This window comes from Chiloscyllium plagiosum, unplaced genomic scaffold, assembly GCF_037043375.1.
Source record: "Chiloscyllium plagiosum isolate Xiang-an unplaced genomic scaffold, Cpla_swu_hap1 HiC_scaffold_7, whole genome shotgun sequence".
In the NCBI taxonomy this organism is placed as follows: domain Eukaryota; kingdom Metazoa; phylum Chordata; class Chondrichthyes; order Orectolobiformes; family Hemiscylliidae; genus Chiloscyllium; species Chiloscyllium plagiosum.
Window position 1 is genome coordinate 14,126,076 of NW_028270145.1, and position 19,802 is coordinate 14,145,877.

General features: G+C 40.8%; 2 protein-coding genes across 5 annotated transcripts in view; both read right to left on the reverse strand.

Moving 5' to 3' along the window:
* Window positions 1–4,300, reverse strand: part of wdr12 (WD repeat domain 12) — a 33,505-nt gene extending 29,205 nt beyond the window's left edge. Inside the window, exon 1 of the mRNA XM_043693058.2 lies at window positions 4,238–4,300. Within this exon, the coding sequence (XP_043548993.1) occupies window positions 4,238–4,278 (41 nt within the window). The 5' untranslated portion in view covers window positions 4,279–4,300. The remainder of the gene's footprint in view (window positions 1–4,237) is intronic.
* A 2,445-nt stretch (window positions 4,301–6,745) lies between these two features.
* LOC122551330 (calcium-responsive transcription factor-like) overlaps window positions 6,746–19,802 on the reverse strand; it is a 60,496-nt gene continuing 47,439 nt past the window's right edge. For 3 of the 4 annotated variants that reach the window (XM_043693055.2, XM_087988747.1, XM_087988746.1), the window contains 4 exons: window positions 19,396–19,471; window positions 17,292–17,422; window positions 14,042–14,420; window positions 6,746–8,670 (listed from right to left, as the gene is read on the reverse strand). In XM_043693055.2, the coding sequence (XP_043548990.2) occupies window positions 8,570–8,670; window positions 14,042–14,420; window positions 17,292–17,422; window positions 19,396–19,471 (687 nt within the window). In that variant the 3' untranslated portion in view covers window positions 6,746–8,569. Of the gene's footprint in view, window positions 8,671–12,948; window positions 13,414–14,041; window positions 14,421–17,291; window positions 17,423–19,395; window positions 19,472–19,802 lie in introns of those variants that run through there. The other variant, XM_043693056.2, reaches the window with a different exon arrangement.

Genomic DNA, 19,802 nt, shown 5'->3' on the forward strand with positions numbered 1-19,802 from the left:
GCTTGGGGAAATATTAGAATGTATAGAATTTGGATAACAGACAGAATACAAAGTGTAAAGATAAATGGGACACATTCAGTTTGCCAGTGATGACCAGTCAAATGTAGCATAGATCAGTGCTGAGGCATCAACCAATTACAATCAATATTAGTAATATGAAACAAAGAGACTAAAAGTAACAGTGCTTTCAATACAGAGCTGAGTGGAATTGTAACCCTTGAAAAGTAGAGTGACAGGCTGCAAAGAGATATGGTCAGATTAAGTTAGTGGGAAACCAGGTGCCAAATGGAGTATAAAGTGGGAATGCTTGAGTTTGTTCACTTCAGTTGTGAAAACAAAAAAAAACCCAAAGACACTTTAAAAGGCTTTTATTGCAAGGGGATAGGAGTAGAAGAATAAAGGTATATTGCTGCATTGTATAATGCTTTTGAGGTTCACACATGAAGCACTGTAAAATTTTGTAGTTCATGCTGAAGGAAACTAGAGCAAAGCTTCACTTGATTGGTTTCTGCGAATAAAGGCACTAAGTCGGGTCGATAATCTCTGGAGTTTAGGAGAATGTGAGGTGATCATATTGAGACATGCAAGATTCTGAAGGGGTTTCTGGAAACACTCAGGTCAATGATCAAAGATAGATTCTGTTAAGCAAGACTGACAGGTTATCGGAAAAGGCAGGATTGTGGGATGATCCGATTAACCATGGCCTTAGTGATTAGTGGAGGAGGCTCATGTGAACTACTACTGCTCCTAAACCATTTGTTAGACAGAGGCTGTTTCCTGTGGCTGGGGAATTTAGAACATGGGAGCACAGTGTTAGCATACAGGCCAATCATTGAGATCTGAGATAAGGAGAGGGTCCTTCACTCAAAAGGTTATAAATTATTGAAATTCTTTATTCAAAAGGTTGTGAATTCTCCATTGCTGTATACGTTTTAGCTTAAGATGATGACAGATTCCTTGTTTTAGGGAACCAAGGTCTAGATATACAGTGCAGTGGGTGGAGTGGCATTGAAGCTCAAGGTCAGCTCTAATTGTACTGAATGATCAAGCAGGCTGGGTGATGCATATGGTCTACTCCTGCTCCTAGTTCTTATTTTCTCAAATGTTTCAATCGTCACACTTCTAAGATCATTATTGTAGAAAGATTTCTGGTGTGGTGACATACAATGAAGCAATCACACTATAAACCCTCTTAGTTTTGTGACTGGATTATAAATGCTTTAATTCATAAATGATCTCTGTTCATAAGGGCCATGGACTGAGGTGATGAAATTGGGCAGAATCCTTGATGCTGATCATACTGTCCAGTAATACCATGTATTGTGAAGTACTTTAGATAATAACATGGACTTAGAGATTGCATGGTGGCTCAGTGGTGAGCATTTCTGCTTCACAGTGCCAGAGGTTTGATTCCAATCTCTAGAATCTGTCTATATGGAGTTTGCACCAGCTCCCCAGGTCTGTATGGGTTTCCTCCCACAGTCCAAAGATGTGCAGGTTAGATGTATTGGCTCTGCTAAATTGCCCCATAGTGTCCAGGGATGTGTAGGCTTGGTGGATTAGCCAGGGGAATTACAAGGTTAATGAATGGTCTGGTTAGGATGCTCTTCGGAGGGTCAGTGAGGACTCAAAGGGTTGAATGGCCTGCTTCCACACTGTAGGGATTCTGACTTGTCCACAACGTCTCAGTGCTCTCCACTATGGAATTTTCACATGGCAGCACTGAAATTATTCTATTTATTCTGGCGCTGGGGAGGCAGGAATTGCCTTAGCTCTCAACAGCCTTTACTTACACTAACGCACATTAGAAATAATCCTTGAATTGAACAGCAGCAATTTTCAACAATCTAATGAACTTAGAAGATACTTAAAGGTGAAGCTGTGGACAGCAAACACCAAAAATGAGAGAAGAGGCTGCAAGGAGAAAATATGTTAGCGGCTATTAAAATAATAAAGTTAACATGAATATGTTAGTAACAGAAGAACAGTTAAATTAATAACTAATTAGTTCTGTTCCTTTCTCTTAGCACTTTAATTGCCACTTCATCCTACCCCACATCATAGTGCTCAACTTCCAACTGATATCTTCCCAGAATTTTAAGGCAGAGTTCATCAAGAGGAATGTGGGTAATAACTTTTATTCGGTAGTAAAAGACTACATGGATTACAGACATCACATACAGAGAGTAAACCCAATATAAATGGGTGGCACAGTTGCTCAGTGATTAGCACTGTTGCCTCAGAGTGCCAGGGATCCAGGTTTGATTCGGGCTACTGTCTGCGTGCAGTTTGCACGTTCTCCCGGTGTCTGCGTGGGTTTTCTCCAGGTGCTCCAGTTTCCTCCCACAATCCAAAGATGTGCAGGTTCGGTGAAGTGGCTGTGCTAAATTGCTCATAGTGGTCAGTGATGTGTGAATTAGGCACATTAGTCAGGGATAAGTGTAGAGTAATAGGGTAGGGGAATGAGTCGAGGTGGATCGCTCTTTGGAAAGTCAGTGTGGACTTAGAGTCATAGAGATGTACAGCATGGAAACAGACCCTTCGGTCCAACCCGTCCAGATATCCCAATGTAGTCCCACCTGCCAGCACCCGGCCCATATCCCTCCAAACCCTTCCTATTCATATACCCATCCAAATGCCTCTTAAATATTACAATTGCACCAGCCTCCATCACATCCTCTGGCAACTCATTCCATACATGTACCACCCTCTGCATAAAAAAGTTGCCCCTTAGGTCTCTTTTATATCTTTCCCCTGTTACCCTAAACCTATGCCCTCTAGTTCTGGACTCCCCGACGCCAGAGGAAAGACTTTGTCTATTTATCCTATCTATGCCCCTCAATTTTGTAAACGTCTGTAAGGTCACCCCTCAGCCTCCGATGCTCCAGGTAAAACAGCCCCAGCCTGTTCAGCCTCTCCCTGTAGCTCAGATCCTCCAACCCTGGTAACATCCTTGTAAATCTTTTCTGAACCCTTTCAAGTTTCACAACATCTTTCCGATAGGAAGGAGACCAGAACTGCACGCAATATTCCAACAGTGGCCTAACCAATGTCCTGTACAGCCGCAACATGACCTCCCAACTCCTGTACTCAATACTCTGACTAATAAAGGAAAGCAGACCAAACGCTTTCTTCACTATCCTATCTACCTGCGACTCCACTTTCAAGGAGCTATGAACCTGCACTCCAAGGTCTCTTTGTTCAGCAACACTCCCTAGGACCTTACCATTAAATGTATAAGTCCTGCTAAGATTTGCTTTCCCAAAATGCAGCACCTCGCATTTATCTGAATTAAACTCCATCTGCCACATCTCAGCCCAATGGCCCATCTGGGCCAGATCCTGTTGTAATCTGATGTAACTGTTAGGCTAATGGCCTGTTTTCACACTGTAGGGATTCTGTGATCTATGATGAAATGATGTGCCCTCAAGAGATTACCAAACACTTGGGTTTTTTGGTGGGGAGATCCAGGAATGAATCACAGATCCCCAGATGATACCTTGAAGCACAGCGTGTTGTCTAGCAGGGGAGACCCTAATTAGAATAGTAAAGTAAATGAAATGTGGAGGGACAGCTGTTCTCTGTACAATGCACAGGAACTGCTATTATCCATAGTCTACACAGGGACTGCTGTCTGTTTCATATACGGGTACACGGAGAATGCTGTTCAGTACAAAATACGCTGGGATTGCAATGCTCTGTGATTTCCACAGGGACAGATGTTCAGTACAATACAGACAAAGAGGAGAGACAAGAACTGCTCTTCTCCATCATATAGGGACTCTTGCTCTTGATAAAAAGAGACAAGGGTCTGTTCTGGCAGCATCGGTGGGGAGAAAGACCCGAACCGGGGCCTGAGCGTATACGGCGTTAGCTCATTAAGAACAGAGTTACTGCAAAAGAACTCGAGTCCTTCCCGTGCGGAGGTCAGCCAACCTTGTCTCACACCTGGGACTGAGACCGGGCTGAGCGTTGGGTCGCTGGTCCCGAGACGTGAACCCTGCTTTCTCTCCCCACAGATGCGGCCAGTCCCCCGCTCCCGCCAATCTCTGATTTTTGCGGCCCGCGCGGTAATGCCCCCATTCAGTTGAACACAACCTCAATCCCCCCCCAAAAAAAAATCATGCGGAAGAGGAGACTTTTACTAAACTGAGAGACCGAGGCGTGTTTCCCACTCCCGTTCGGGCCGCACCGTGAATTGGACTCGGCCCCCACGGAGGCCGGGATCGGATCTTACCTCCTGTCCTCGGTGTAAAAGCGTGCCTGCACCTGCGCCATCTTGGGAAGGTGGGGAGGGAGGAGCCGTCGCTGCGCCTGCGCACTGCCTGCCGCCCTCCGCGCTGTCACAGTGCTCCCACACCACGTGACCACCGCAGGCGCGACTGCCGATCGCCGACACAGACCCCTCTCTCTCTCTCTCCTCCCAACCCAACCCTTATCACGTCTTCTGCTATCCATTGGCCGGGGCTGTTAAAGGCGCACTCCACCTCACGGACACAGCCACTGCTCTTTCACTTTGAACGTTTCCACATGTAACACAGCTTGCCTTCCCAAAAGTCAAAGGACGGTTCCCGCTACTTCAAAAGTTAATCAACAAAAAAAAAACGTAATGTGGCCCTGCCATGAATTTGTCATTGCTTGATGGATTTTTTTAAAAAAAAACAAACAGGAGTTAATCAAAATTTACAACCAGCAAGTTTTTTTTTAAAATCTCCAGTGCTTCCAACATCATCTGTTTTATATTGAAACTTCTCAAAAAGGAGGATTCAACACCCAAGAGCAAAGAGAACCCTGCAGCGCCTTAACTAGCGTCAGGATGCCCCATACAAAGGAATTAAAAGTTTCAAATGCTGTTATTTGAAACACAGCCTCCAATTTTCAAGCTGTAAGCTTTTTCAAAAGCAGCAAAGTAAAGATCTGCTTTCGTTACTGGAAACATACGCCAACATACAATTGTATCCCTTTCAGACCCCATTTATCACCATGTCAAAACTTGGCGATGGCGCTTGAGGAAGTTTTGTTTTCCTGCGTCAGCAGAGTACAATGACCAGGTAATCCGAATTGCCATCCTGACTGGGGTACAAACATTGGGCAGGATACCAGGAACAACTGCACTGTTGTTCTTTTAAATACTGCCATGAGACCATCCAAACAGCCAGACGGCACTTCAATTTAGTGTCTTTCCCAAGAGCCAGCAGAGACAACAGCGCATTGGAATTGTACTGCACTCAAGGGATAAAAGCAAATTACTGCGGATGCTGGAATTTGAAACCAAAAGAGAAAATGCTGGAAAATCTCAGCTGGTCTAGCAGCATCTGTAAGGAGAGAAAAGAGCTGACGTTTCGAGTCTAACTGACCCTTTGTCAAAGCTAGGACCCTAGCTGATGAAAATACATGAATTAAAAGCATTCTGGATCTAGCTTTGACAAAGGGTCAGTTAGACTCGCAACGTCAGCTCTTTTCTCTCCTTACAGATGCTGCCAGACCTGCTGAGATTTTCCAGCATTTTCTCTTTTGACTGCACTCAAGGGATCAGCTTTGATTTCTATACTCAAGTCCCTGGATTGGATTTGAACCAGAAACCTTGTGGAACTCACTGCCCCAGAGTGCAATGAAGGCAGAATCAATCAACAACTTCAAGAAAGAAATAGGCACGTTTCTGATGAAAAGCAGGATAAAGAACTATGGGCAGCAGGCAGGAAACTGGTGTTGAGACCAGGATAAGATCAGCCACGAACATGTTAAATGACAGAGCGGGTTTGAAGGAATTGCCTACTTCTGTTCCTAATTTCTATGTTCCTATTAGCACCAAAATACCTTTGCTTCTGACTATTTAGTTTTGTTGGGATTAACCAAACAAATATTGGGCCAGGTTTCTGAGGAAAATCACCCTGTTTATCTTCAAAAAGAGGCAAAGTCTGTTGTATGCTCTCGTACAGATAGGGCCTCAACTGAATGATTAATCTGAAAAATGGCATGTTAACACAATGAGAAAATCTCTCATCTGAGATCAGGAAAACCCTATTTGTGGATCAAAATAATATGATTACAAATGTAGCTTTGAAGGAAGCTAGTTTATTTTCAATAACCCCAATCATTCTAGAATGGGACAATCTTGAAAGTCTAATTCAAACTACAAAATGCACATGAGTTGGGATCTGAAAGAGGCCACCAAGTACTATGTAATTCCAGAGTTTTATTTCTATTTCAGATTTTCACTCATCATTCTTAGTTAAGAATACTATGACGTCACCTTTGACAGTGTTAAGAATTTTCGAAAGATTTTGCTATCTTAAGGAGAAATTAGTTGCTCATGACAATTCTGATAAACCGCTGTTCTGAACACATACTTTCATTAATGAACATGAACAACAATTCATGTCAAATGTATTTGCGGTACCAAAATAAGATTTGTGACTGAGGCATGCTTAGACAATTTATTTCGTGTTTCTATCAGTGCCCTTGCATATACCAATAAAACCTTAATGGCTGATAATAATCAATTGCCTTATCTTAAATTCCCAGCTGAAACAAAACCAACTGCCACATGTCCACAAGCATATCACTGAAGGTAGATTTGGACCCGGCGTGTTGTTTTCAAATCAGAAAAACTAAGCTGACAAAGTTCTTAATTGTTGAAAATACGATCACGATGTTAAGATAAAGAACAATCGTATCAAATGTACTCAAAGCACAGCAACTTTTTTTCAATGTCTCTGAATGAAAATATTGAACCAGAGGCAACTTACGATTAAAAGTGGCTTTATTTGAATGATTTCACTTTTGTTGGTAACTTGCATAAAACAATGCAATCTTTTGCAAACACTGATGTATTAGACATCGTCTGTAATGAAACTTCACTGAAGCAAATGTACTCTGTTTAAAGGCTCATGTCAGGTAGATCTGTGTAATCAGAAAAGCACAACATATGCACTGGATATAGAATCGGGGTCAAACGTACTGGCAGTTCTGTTAGCTTGCTTTCAGAACAGACAGAATAACCAAGGAGTTTAAACTTATTGTTGAAATAAGTTCACTCATTTGTTTCACATTACTGAAGTAAACAATTTCAGTACTAAAGATGCTCTGCTGGTTTAACAATTCCTCATGAGGTGCATTTCCTTTAAGATTTTTCTAAACTACATGGGTTCTGGAGGTCTTTAAAGCTTCCCAAAGAAAAGGAAAGCTTCTTGTTTTAAACTAAATTTAAGATGCCACAGGCAATCATATTTAAAGATAAAATACACAATGTATCTTTACATTCAGATATCTGTTTAATTTCGTAGTTAATCAGATAAAGGTAAAAGTTTCAAAGTCAAAATGTGAATAGTATTGGAATACTAATTCCCTCCCCATTACCATTAAAGAGACCCACACCCCCATAAATATTGAAGACGTTTAATGATAGTTCTGCCATGGTTGCACTTGCATTGTTCATCGCTAATTAAAGGCTTGTGTATAAGACATGGAATAATGCCCTCACAATCATAAGGTCTGGTTACAGATAAACTCCATATCTCAGTGTCCATTAAAAAAAAAATCACAAATCTCAATTCCACTGGCTTACTTGGTAAGAGCAGTACAATTCTCCCAAAACTGTCTTTCCTCTCCCAGCAGTCCAAGAGTGAGAGTTAATCTTCAAATACAATGTAAATCCTTTTGAATAAGAATTAAAAGAAACAAATATCATTTTTAATTGGAATTTTGCAACTCTGGATTCTTGCTACTTTAAGTAATGAGCAAACATTCCAATACATAGTAGTGCTGCTGCTCGGAACCCAGCAAAAACATCAGTGACAAATGTCCACTTATACGTCAGGTTTCAGAAGAATACTTTGTGGTACTGAATTTCCAAAGGCTATAGGCTCAGAAAATTCAAACCGAATTGCATTTTCAAGGTCTGCATGCTATATGTCTGGAAAATCCTGAGTGGCTTCTTCTCTGCAGTTTTGAAGCTAACACGAGACCTCAAACCTGGCTTCATTTCTGGCACCAAAGCCAGTACAAATCAGTCCACATGTTTCCACTGTGTTTCCATATGTTTGTGAATAAATATTTAGTCTGATCAGATCCAGCATGCTTTTAATTCATGTATTTTCATCAGATCTGGTACCAGCACCAGAAAAATGTATAGATAATACGAAGGGGCAGCAGCCTTGTAGTAAAATGTATACTTATGATGATCCTGATGTTGCTGGCGTGGCTCCAATACCAGCTGGCAATGTGTTTTTCAAGGATACATACAAGGTAGACCGTCAAAACTGAGAATATTTCATTAAGCAGCTCTGGGCAGTTAATTGTTAATACGTTCAAATGCCCTCAATGTTCATTCTTACAAAGCAGGCTGAGCAGAAGGTTCATGCATCTGGCAAAAATAAAAAAGTTCTCTCCTTTACAAATGGACAAACGTGTTTCCATTATGGGAGTGCAAACTTCAACCTGGTCGTTGTCTGCTACTAGGACCTCCCATATGTTCCATGATAGCTCAGGAATCTCCCCACACCAGGATGCTTAATCACTGGGAACCACCAATTTCTTTCGGTTGCATACATGAAGTGGATGAAGATCTTCAATCTCCTGGTCCAGCTATCTCAGACATGCAGGTCCTAGCTGCAGCTAGACTCCCATCTTCAGATTCCTCTTTGATTTGGCTGATACAACTCTCCTGGACTACAATAGCATTGTGGGGAAAAAAGTAAAGCAAAAAGAATTAACATGGATTCAAATAACAGAAGATGCTCATTAATATCCTCAAAATAAATATCAATTGAAGGGGAACTTTCAAGAGTGCTACATGAGGAAACTGTTTGAATTCAGTCAAAAAAAGGGGAATAACCTTCTGCCTGACATTGCTAGGAATGCTTGACAATGCAATTAAAACAGCTTCTTTTCACTTTTCCAATCTTGCGTTTGAATTCAAATTCAAACAAGGTCACATCAATCCATATTGCCAAAGACATGGTTTTTGAAATTCTTTCAATGATACTTAATTTCTACATGGTCAATTCAGACAATGTCTGAATCGGACTATCCTATCATTCCTTTATAAAATGTAGGCCAGGAGTAATTCTCACCTGTTATACGGTTTACTGGTCCTTTTTATTTTGGGGTGGGGGCAATTTAGTATAGTTTGCCAAGAAAAAGCAGAACACATTTTTGAAACAAGCAGTAGCAATGAAGAATGCAGAAAATTGTTGAAAAAAATCAAAACAAGTTGTTGAAGTTCTTCATCTTATACCCACAGGACAGAATCAAAGGGAACAACAATTTAATACTGCATCAGAAACAGGCTGTTGATTGATTGGCAAGTGCTCTCCGATTGCTGGAACACACAAACTTTGACAGAATATCTTTCAGCAAAACTCTAAACCTCTATACTTCCAATCAACTTAAGAATGCAGAATGTGGTGCTACATCCCAAATGCAATGATTGACTACTGTGAAAACTTATTTTGGTTAGCAGGATTGATATTGCTGCCAGTCACTTCGTCAAAACAAAGTGTTTAATGCAAACTTGAACAGAGGCACTCTGTACTGAGCACCATCAGTTTTAATCCTGAGGTATTACATGAAACTCTCCAGTCCCAATATTAAAAGTATACACTGCTTGACACTGTACCCTGCAAAGATTTAATCCATTTTCCCCAGTTTCCCCATTTCATTTGTCCAAATGATGCAGCCTTTCTTTTTTAAACAAAGCCTGATTTGTCTTCCTTTATCCTCAATGAAGGATCCCTCGCCACCGTTGTTGACTGGGCCTATCACATCTGACTCACTTTTTGTACTTCTACTCTCATTCCTTCCCCTCCCTCATCCTCTGCCATCACCAAACACACCATCATATTTCCTTTCAGCAGTCTGAAGTACTGTTTCCTCTGCGTCACCCTCACCTAATTCTCTATCATCTCAACCTCTTCCCACAGCACCTCTCCATGCAAGCACATAGTTTCTACTCATTTACCCAGTCTCATCATCCAAATCCCCAAAATACTCTTTCTAGGTAAAGCAGTAATTTACAACTATTTCTTTAATTTAGTAGACTGTATTCACTGCACAATGTTGCCTCCGGTCATTGAGACTTTACAGAACACCTCCGGTCCACAAGTATGACTTGTGTTGTAATTTTTATTTTACACCTTGCACTCATGCTGACATATCCCTGTCCTCAGCGTACAGCAATGCTCCAGTCAGCTTAAGGAACAGCACTTCGGCTTTCGATTAGAAACTTTACAGCTGCTTGACTCAACGACTTCAGTCATTTTAGGACGTAATCTGCCTCAACTGTTTTTTTTTCCTTTTTTTTTGCATGTCAGTCTTGATTTATTCTATTTTGTATTTGCTTTCAGATGGTGGTTGCTCATTTTTCTTCCATTTCAACCTCCTCTGATGCCATTGTTTATTTCTGTACTTGTCCCATCATCACCACTAGTTCTGCTCCACCACCACATTTATCATTTAATGTCTCCAGTCGTCTGCCTTAATCCGGATCTTCCATTTTGTTCCACTCTCCTCTATTTCTCATCCCTGAAGAGCCTTTCCCAGTTTCAATGAAAGTTCATGATTCAAGTTCATGTTTCTGGCTCCATACAAGCTGCTAGATATGCTCAGTATTTTGTTTTTACTTACATGGAATTAGGACAAATTGCCAGCCAGTTACCAGACTACACTCCCTCTCCCTCAGATGAATTGGTAGGTTGAATAGGATTGGCATGGTGGCTCAGTGGTTAGCACTGTTGCTTCACAGCGCCAAGTACGCGAGTTCGATTCCAGCCTCGAGCAACTGTCTATGTGGAGTTTGTACATTCTCTCAGTGTCTGCATGGGTTTCCTCTGGGTGCTCCAGTTTTCTTTCACAATCAAAAGATGTGCAGGTTAGGTGGACTGACAATGCTAAATTACCCATAGTTTCCAGGGATGTGTAGGCAAGGTGGATCAGCCACGGGATATACAGGGTTGGAGTGCGGTGGCGGTGGCAGTGGGGGTGGGATGCTTTTCGGTGGTCAATGTAAACCTGATGGGCCAAATGGCCTGCTTCCACACTGTGGAGATTCTATGATTGTTCAAATATCAGGAGGATCTGGTACAACATACTTGATTCAGCTAGAGTTGCTTAGAGCAGGTATTCACAGATTCTTCATATTGGTTTCAGAGAGTCTTGGGGTGGCAGCTAAATCCCCCAAGTATACTCCACCATATATACAAGACTGTGTCAAACATTTTAATTCATTCCAATTTGTGCCTAATTATGGCAGTTATGAATATACTCATTGGATAACACAATTAAAGGAAGGTTGCAATGAGCTGGAGCTTTGAGGCATAGTTGAGCCAATGTCTGAGTTAACTAAGGAAGGAGTCAGGAGGGTAGCTTGTCCTGGTTTACGTTTTCACTCTTGCTTTCTTTAGTGAAGAGATGGTCAGCACTAAAGCTGTCAAAACAGAAGATGGAACTTCACCTGCCTACAAGTTCCCCTTCAAATCATACACCATCCTGAATTGGAACTATATCAGCATTCCTTCACTGTCACTGAGTTAAGACCCTGGAACTTCCTTCCTATTAGCATAATGAACGTATTTACCCCTCAGTATTGTTTCAAGAAGGCAGCTTACCATCACCTCAAGGGAAATTAGCGATGGACTAGCCAGCAATGCCCATATCCCATGAATGAATTTTAAAAATGTACTGGTATTGTTATATTATTTAAGGTTGACATAGTCGCAGAAAGTTCAACAAACTGAGATTAATAGTATAAAATTCACATAAAATCTGAACAGCTCAAATAAAATCTTTGAATGGCAAGGACTTAGGTAACCATTTGTTCTTCCTCTGTCTCAAGAAAACTCCCGTAATGTATTGTTACACACATTGGTGTTGTGGAATTGTAAGACATTCTTCAGTTCAGATACTTAGTATGGTGGATTTCAAAGGACTGCAGCTGAAACTTTATTGCTGGAACAGCACAGCAGGTCAGGCAGCATCTAGGGAACAGAAGATTCGACGTTTCGGGCACATGCCCTTCTTCAGGAATGAGCAGAGAGTGTTCAGCAGGAGAAGATAAAAGGTAGGGAGGAGGGACTTGGAGGAGGGGCGTTGGAAATGTGATAGGTGGAAAGAGGTCAAGGTGAAGGTGATAGGTCGGAGTAGGGTGGAGGCGGAGAGGTCAAGAAGAAGACTGCAGGTCAGGAAGGCGGTGCCGGGCTGGAGGGATTCGGCTGAGACAAGGTGGGGGGAGGGGGGATGAAGAAACTGGTGAAGTCCAAGTTCATCCCCTGTGGTTGGAGGGTTCTCAGTCGGAAGATAAGACGCTCCTCCTCCGACCGTCGCGTTGTTGTGGTTTGGCGGTGGATGAGTCCAATGACCTGCATATCCTCGGTGGAGTGGGAGGGGGAGTTGAAATGCTGTGCTACAGGGTGATTGGGTTGGTTGGTTCGTCCGGGTGGACCAGCATTTCAACTCCCCCTCCCACTCCACCGAGGATATGCAGGTCATTGGACTCATCCACCCGCCAAACCACAACAACGCGACGGTCGGAGGAGGAGCGTCTTATCTTCCGACTGAGAACCCTCCAACCACAGGGGATGAACTTGGACTTCACCAGTTTCTTCATCCCCCCTCCCCCCACCTTGTCTCAGCCGAATCCCTCCAGCCCGGCACCGCCTTCCTGACCTGCAGTCTTCTTCTTGACCTCTCCGCCTCCACCCTACTCCGACCTATCACCTTCACCTTGACCTCTTTCCACCTATCACATTTCCAACGCCCCTCCTCCAAGTCCCTCCTCCCTACCTTTTATCTTCTCCTGCTGAACACTCTCTGCTCATTCCTGAAGAAGGGCATGTGCCCGAAACGTCGAATCTTCTGTTCCCTAGATGCTGCCTGACCTGCTGTGCTGTTCCAGCAATAAAGTTTCAGCTTTGATCTCCAGCGTCTGCAGACCTCACTTTCTCTTCAAAGGACTGCAGTTGAGAGCATATTAATATAAGGTAGCAGGCAATTCATATTGTGATGTTTAGGATTACATACTTGAGAGAGTAAACTTACCTGTAATATGCATTGTCACTAACTTTATGCATTACAGAGATGTTTTAAAACCCAAACATATTAATTGAAACTATTTAATCAAGAATTGAAAATTAGTTGATTTTACATTTCCAATACTATCAAGTCATAAACAAAAGCATGGAAAATGTGAACTGTACCACAGCAATTACTGGCTGTCACAGAAATGAACGGATGAAAATAGAAAGCTCTCTTTTGGCAACTATATTGTAACTGTTAAGTTTTTATTATTGACTGAACATTATTCTTTATAAGATTAATTTATTAAGTCTGTGTTCTTTTGGATGCTGATGATGACCTCATGTACTCCGTGTTGGCCCAGTCCTGGTATATTTTCTCCACTGGATCATCCAAGCAAATCTGAAATGTTAAAGCATCTCTGACCTTATCTCATCTGCAATTGCTGTTCTGATTGGCTTTGCTTCATCTGCTCACAGCATTCAATAATCTAAACAATCACACTGACCACACCAAATCCAGAAGTCAGTGTTTGGCAAAACTATTGCATGGGGTATGTGGAGTGAGGGGTAGAAAGAGGGGGAATAACATTATGGCAGCTGCTCGTTAAAATCACATAGATTCTTCATTTTTCCTAGTTGCTGCGAAAGGTTATCAAATTTAAACAAAATTTTGTTGTTCTGTCCACAGAAGTGTCTGACCTGCTGTGTATTTCCATTATAGTCAGTTCTGATATAATGCAATAGTTCCGTTCCCGTACATTCTTGTTTTATAGGAAAATCGTGCAATAGCTGCACCATTTAAACTAATGGGGCTGGAATCACATTATAGCCAATACATGTAAGAAAAGCTGGATTCTACAAATAACCGTCTAAATTCTTCAATCATGTCAAAGTCAATATCCATTGAAGAAACACGTGTCATAGCAGAACTGACTTTATTTTCTATTTTCAGTTAAGATCCAGAGTTTTGGTTTTGTATTCAAATTTGAACACCCAATTTCACTAACAAGCAAAACAAATGAACTTACCAACTGTGGAAGGTGATGAAGCTTCCATGATCTGTACAGGGATGGTTTGTCCTGATCCAAGCAATATCTGATGAACTCCTCCATCAAGGCCTGTGTCTCCACCAACAGATGTTCCTACTGTTACCAGCTGTCCCATACTGACCATATTCTGTTCAGATACTGACACACCAACCAAGGTGGAAGCTGCAGAGTCACATTCCGACAGTGAGCTGCTGAGTTGCAGGAAGTGTGCTTGATTGAAAAGCTGCTGCTGCTGTGCAGTAGGACTGCTTGTTTCTGGCACTGCAGAAGGACTGCTGATGCCTGGTTGATGGGAATTCAACGTAACAACTGCTTGGGCTGCATCAGAAGAAGCAAAGGCTGGCTGTAACTGTAATCCCTTGAGAGAAAGAAAGAAAACAATTTGCAAACAGCAAGAAATGAATCACAGAAAATAACCAATGCAATGGAAGAAAATCAAGACTGTAATAAAGAAATCAAAAAAGAGAAAGGAGGTTACCAGGACATAATCACATTCACAGTTAGAAAGATTCTTACTCTGGCTGGGGTTGACTGAGACACAATCAAGATTTATTAGATTCATGGGATAAGAGTTTCATCCTATAATGACAGGGCTAACAATTTGGGCTTATAATCTCTGGAATTTAGGTGAATGAGAAACAATCTCACTGAAACATACAAGATTCTGAAGGGATATGACACAGGAGACATAACGGCTGTTTTCCTGCCAGGAAACCTAGGATATAGGGACAGAGTACCAGGAATAAGGGATCAATCATTTCAGACTGAGATGTGGAGATCCATTTTTTTTCATTCATAGGGTTGTGAATTTTCCAAATTCTGTACCACAATGGGTTATGGATGCTTCATTGTCCAGTATGGTGGCTGGACCTCTGGTTGCTCATTGGATACAGGCAGTGAGCAGGCAGGTGGAGTTGAGGCAGATCAATCATGATTGTATAGAATGGCGGAGCAGGCTCCTGGATTGAACAGTCTACTCCTTCTCCTATTCCTTGTGCTATGCTTTCAAATTAACCTGAAGCAGAAATATCAAATTTCAAAAGCTTTGAAAAATATTCCTTTCTATACGAACAGTGACTGAAATGGTGAGCCAATACCTGTTAACTTAAAGTAAAACAGAACTTTTCCTGTACAGATCCAAATCGGTTAGAAATCTGTTCTTTATAATAGGAGAAAAGAGTATCAAGGATAATATTCAGCAGAACAGAGGAAAATCACCTGAACAAAACAAAACTATAAATGCTATTACTGGGGTGCAAGTTGCCTCAATAGCTTAGAGCAGTTGAGTCCAAACTTTGGAAGTAACCTGCAGAAACAATACTTGGGGTTGCAGGTTCCCCTCCCTGCAAGGTATCTACAGTGACTGTAGATAACAGACTCTGGAGAGACAGCTCCAAACCCACTGCAATGATGCCACCAAACAACAAAGGGGTGAATTTTACAATTCTAAAGTACCCATTACCTGACGAAGAATTTCAAGCAGCAAGTGCTGAACAGACCTTGGATGATGTCTGAGCACCAGCATGGCACAGACAAAGGTAGGTAAAAGCAATTCAACTATTGATTGAGTGCAGAAAAATCTGGGTTTATGTAGCTGAGCCATGAAAGTGAATGGCAGCTTCAAATTTTTCTGTGTGCAGGCCTCTTACATTGGGCTGGCAACTCTGCTTCACAGGCACTGGCATGTAAGTTCCAAAATTGGAGTTTGCAGCAGTGGCAAAATCATGGGAATATGGTGATGAACAAGGCACTAATCACTGTTTGTGGCTTTTTGTTTGGGAGAGGCAACGAAGGGGCAGATTATGGTGTGGAGGGTAAGGTAGAGATGAAGAAAAGGTTGATCACCATGTGAGTAGGAGCAGGGGGGCAGTATTGGTAGAAAAGGGGCTGATTAGTGCAAATGATGGGTGCATATGGTGGAAGGGAAAAAGACGATTGTGGAGAGGAACTAGTTACAGACAGTATTGGGGAACAGTATTGTTTTGAAAGTTGAATGGTGGTTGGAGAAAGGCTTCAAAGGCTTCTGTCACCAAGGGATATGGAAAGTTTGATTGAAAGCTACAAGTATATTTAATAATATTTTTAAGAAACACATTTTAATTTTTATATGATGTATTGTTTGTTAATTTGCAATACATACCATGATAAGTGATTCATCTCTAATTTTCTTTCCTAGGATGATGGCAACCCCAAGATGAAGGTTTAATGAAGGGGAAAAATGGTAACTGTACAGATGTCGAACAATAATATATATAAAACAACTGACATTTTTAAGTAGAAAGTGAGGTCTGCAGATGCTGGAGATCAGAGCTGAAAATGTGTTGCTGGAAAAGCGCAGCAGGTCAGGCAGCATCCAGGGAACAGGAGAATCGACGTTTCAGGCATAAGCCCTTCTTCAGGATTCCTGAAGAAGGGCTTATGCCCGAAACGTCGATTCTCCTGTTCCCTGGATGCTGCCTGACCTGCTGCGCTTTTCCAGCAACACATTTTCAGCGACATTTTTAAGTACCCATACAAAAACAACAATTTGCACTTATGTAGTGTATTCAACAAAGCCAAACACCCTCAGTGGTTCTGACAAAAACAAACACTGAGTCAAAGGAGGAAAAGTTATAAATGACTAAATTTGTATTTTCAGTAGTGTCTTTAAGGATCAGAGAGAAAAACAGCTATTTAGGGTGGGATTTCCAGAACTTAAGGTCCATAAAGTTAAAAAGTTCTTCAATGGTGGGTTAAAGGAAGAGGAGAATGCATAAGAATTTGGAGATGAAAGAACACAGTTATCAGAAGGTTCTAAAGATAGTAGAAATTTTAAAAATGGAAATTAAATGGAAGGAGCAATGTCTCAGAGACTTCTGAATACAAGGTTCAGTATTTGAAGTTTGAGGCTTCAGTGGACTTGGAACCAACATAGGTCACTGAGTGCAGTGTGATAGACGACCAGGACTTGGGCAAGATACATGGGTAGCAGAGTTCTGGATAATTTCATGCTAAAGGCAGATGGAATTGTAAACAAGGAGAGCAATGAAATAGTACAATCTGAATGTAACCAAAGCAATAATGGAAGATTTCAGCAATAAATAGTTTCAAGAATTAGAATGCTAGCAATGGTTCTCAAAATAAGCTTGAAAGGTTGAACTTGTGAAAAAAAGTTATTGAAGAAATGAAAATTAGGCCAGGAAAAGTGAAAACCTATGTTTATTTTAGAAGAACAACTAATTGGTCTGACCTGTAATTGTGCAAAAAGCTTTGGTTGCAATGAAGAAAGTGAAGATGAAAGTTGGGTTGTCTCTGGAGATAGTGTATTCACCATCTGGGTTGCGTCCACCTTTGTGATGATTGAATCAGCTGTAGTATTATCTATGGATTGACAACACATGAGAAAATGCATACTCCTTTTAACAATTCAAATATAAAAAAAAGAAGTTTTTTTTTCCAAACTGGCTGGCTTCTAGTCTGCAACTATCACTGTAAAGGTCTCACCAAATTGCACACTGAAAGTCCATGAGAGCAACTACCTCTCATCATCCACAAAATACAGTGAAACAATCTGTGACATAGCTATTCAAATCCAAGTAGTACTTTAGGATACCTGATTAAAATGGTTTGCATTCTCTGGTGAGCTTTCTGCAGTAACATCGCTGCGTAAAATCTCAATAAGCTCTAATAAAAATGAGATGGAAGGAAATACATTTTGCACATACTGTCATAGAGTCATAGAGATGTACAGCATGGAAACAGACCCTTCAGTCCAACTTGTCCATGCCGACTAGATATCCCAACCCAATCTAGTCCCACCTGCCAGCACCCGGCCCATATTCCTCCAAACCCTTCCTATTAATATACACATCCAAATGCCTCTTAAATGTTGCAATTGTACCAGCCTCTACCACTTCCTCTGGCAGCTCATTCCATACACGTACCACCCTGTGTGAAAAAGTTGCCCCGTTGGTCTCTTTTATATCTTTCCCCTCTTACCCTAAACCTATGCCCTCTAGTTCTGGACTCCCCAACCCCAGGGAAAATACTTCACCTATTTACTCTATTCATGCCCCTCATAATTTTGTAAACCTCTATAAGGTCACCCCTCAGCCTCCGACATTCGAGAGAAAATAGCCCCAGCCTGTTCAGCCTCTCCCTAAAGCTCAAATCCTTCAACCCTGGCAACATCCTTGTAAATCTTTTCTGAACCTTTTCAAGTTTCACAACATCTTTCCGATAGGAAAGATATAAGAATTGCACGCAATATTCCAACAGTGGCCTAACCAATGTCCTGTACAACTACCTCAATTAAGAGCAAATGGATTTATTTTTCATCTGATCTGTGCAAACAACATTGTGAATTTAAGTTTCAGTTCAGTTAGTTTTTAGAGTTCCTTTGTTTTTGTGGAGGAGATAGGTTATGTATAAAATTTGATTTCAGATATCAACTTTTCCACCAAAGTTTGAAGACTTCATTTGTATTAGGATGGAACGACCATATACGAGGACAATTTAAACTGTACACATTTGTAAGGTAAATATTAGTTTCTTAGTTAAAAATAATTAAATGGATGTGCAAGTTAATTGCATCAGAACTTTATTCATGCTTTAAAGATGACATCAGAATAATTCAAATCACTTCCTAATTGAAGTGTTACTTCAGGACTTCACAGGATTCCCCAAGACATCAACTTGCATTGTAAACCAACTTATAGTTTCTTTAAACATACAATTAATTTTTACAGTATTCAGAGTTATACTTTTCCATCTATCCACTTTGTCAGAGAATTTGCAGCACTGTAATAATTTGGAAAAAGAAAAAAACTACATTATATATTCTCCTTTGTGATTTCAATACACAAAGCACTTTGTGATTATTATTCTGTCAGGATTGCAACAGTCAATTTGTATGTAATGAAGTTCCAAAACAAAGAGATAATGAATATTATATGAATAATATGAATAATAAATATTATTTATTGGTATTAGTGAAGAGAATGACTATTAGACAGGATATTAGGGAAAATTTCCTTACTGGTCTTTGAACAGCACTTTGAAATTTACATTTACTCAAAAGGGCAGAAGGGAATCTCAAAACAATACTGCATGAAATTAGAACTAAGGATTAGGTGTTCAAACTTCTAGACTGGGATTTCTTTTCATTTAAATTTCAACATTTTTACTTAAGAGAAAGTGTGCTATTATTCTCAATGGAGACATTGAAAGTAATCTCAATGATAAAAGCTCTTTCCTTCTAGCATTTTAAATCAAGGTCATGGTGGTCATGTTAAGTTTTATTCAACAAAAAGTCTGAGATTATAATGCAATATAAAATTTGTCCCACCACTTACCATCTCCTTGTGAGGATGCAAGTGTGACTGTGACTGTCTCCGTCTGAAGACTCCCATTGGAAGCTGTCCATTGCAGCTGGAAAAATAATCTTTGCAAGTTAAACAGAAATAGATAGGAAGCAGAACAGAAGTTACTGACTCAGCCATTGCTGCACCCGCACAGGTCACCATGAGTGTGCAAGTTGGCTAACTGTCTTATATCTTAATTTTGCTTCTAGAGACAAAGAGGTTTGTCTGTGACATGCAATTACTTTGCAATTAATTAGAATGATCAAATAGTTACAAAGTCAAATGTGATAGTCACACATAGAAAGACTCTACAAACATAAATTGGCAGGCTATTTGTTTGTGTGCAAGAATGTTCAAATAATGGCAGATATTTACAATCCATCTGAACCTCCAAAACC